The sequence below is a fragment of the Solanum tuberosum genome, unplaced genomic scaffold (genome assembly GCF_000226075.1).
Source record: "Solanum tuberosum cultivar DM 1-3 516 R44 unplaced genomic scaffold, SolTub_3.0 scf00330, whole genome shotgun sequence".
NCBI classification, from domain to species: Eukaryota; Viridiplantae; Streptophyta; class Magnoliopsida; order Solanales; family Solanaceae; genus Solanum; species Solanum tuberosum.
The window spans coordinates 299,235-300,925 of NW_006239256.1; the positions used below are offsets into that span (position 1 = coordinate 299,235).

The following is a 1,691-nucleotide window of genomic DNA, read 5'->3' on the forward strand; positions in this document are numbered from 1 at the left end:
AAAAACAACATTGTCAACGATTTAAACAAAACCGAAATACCGAAAAATATGAAATAAGACCCACAATCCGAACATAACAAGATTGAAACTCGAAAACAAGCACAAGCAACGGCTCAGTAACTATTTCGGCATCCTCTAAACACATAGCCAAAGGCATGAACATTATTTCATCAAGATAAAAAAGAACGATATCGCTATGATTAATAAAGGGACAAACCAAAGCTTTAAACAAGAAACATCACTCATGAAACTTAAGAAGACTGTAAACAGAGAAAACATGCTTGAACATACATTAAATCAACTTGGAAATGTGACATACGTTTCACCCATTTCCGAAAATATTAAAAACAAAAAAGGCAACTTAGGCTCGAAAACAAATCATGTAAGATAAGCTAGTAACCAACAACGAATATGTCATTATTCAGCGCTCATTGGAATCGAGGAGAAGAAAGGACAAAGGCCAAGAGTTATTTTACCTTGTTGGGGCAGCGAACTGGAAACGATGAACAGGGGACGACTCCACCACTACGTAAACTTGACCACAAGCAGCGATTAAGAAGCCTGGACAGAATGCCGAACCCAAAATACTCAAAACTAGTTCTCTTTTCCCAAAGTGTATTTTGTATGTATTTTAGCTATTTTGCTTAAATTGATCTTAGTCTTTTGCTCTAAATTTTCCAACCCTTTAAATGGAGAAGGAGAGACATATATATAGGGGAAATTCCAATTCACGTTTTGAATGAAGAACGGATAGGAACAGGGGCAGAAACGGAATTCTCCTCCGAATTCAAAGTTCAAAATCCTTCTTCCAGAAACAGGGAGCAGCTGGGACGAGATTTTCTCCAAAATTCCAGAAAATCCGGACAAGGCAGCAGGCTAGAACGAGTTGGTGAGGGCAGACGCTTGCTTTTCTGTGGATTCTGCCGAATTGCTGCTACTACTTTGACATTTTTGAATGCTGGAGAAGAAGGAGAACGTGGGGGGTCATTGGTTACTGCTGTACGTATGTATAAATGTTTTGAATGTATGTATTGTATGTTTAGGAATTAAAAAGGAAAAAAAAAGGGTGGGGTCAGTTAGTGTATGCTGTTGTATTATTATAATATATTGTTGGGTCGGTTGGTACATGCATGTATTGTATTGTTTTGGATATGTTTGGATCATTGCATTGTTGTATTAAAGGGTTGTTATTAATTGTAAAAAAAAAAAATGAGTGGCGTCGGTTGAAAGGGGGTTAGAAAAACTTAGCCAATTAGATTTTAGCTAAGGTAGATTCGGCTAGTAATTAAATAAGATAAATTGATATTAATTAATTAACGAGCTTCTTAATCTTAACAAAATAAAATAATTAACTTAATTATAAACTAATTAATTTAAAACTATAGCCATAACTTAAGTAACGTAACTTAAATAAAATGTGCTTTTCAAATCAACAAAATTAAATAAGACAAAATAACATAAAATAAGAATAATTAAACTAATAAAATAAATAACTTATACTTTAAACCAAATTAATTTAATTGAATATTTAATTAAAACAAACTCTTTTTGAGACGATTTTTGAATATTCATAAAATGTGGTAATTAGACACATAATTATATAATAATTTAATTATAAACTAATTAACTAGAAATATAAGCTATTAATTAATTTAAACTAAATAACCAAATATTTAAATAAAGCTAAAACC

General features: G+C 32.0%; 1 protein-coding gene across 1 annotated transcript in view; it reads left to right on the top strand.

Annotated features, from left to right (window-relative positions):
* Window positions 1-411: 411 nt before the first annotated feature.
* LOC102582247 (UPF0481 protein At3g47200-like) overlaps window positions 412-1,691 on the top strand; it is a 12,788-nt gene continuing 11,508 nt past the window's right edge. Inside the window, exons 1-2 of the mRNA XM_015315011.1 lie at window positions 412-529; window positions 755-1,003. Of these exons, the coding sequence (XP_015170497.1) occupies window positions 412-529; window positions 755-1,003 (367 nt within the window). The remainder of the gene's footprint in view (window positions 530-754; window positions 1,004-1,691) is intronic.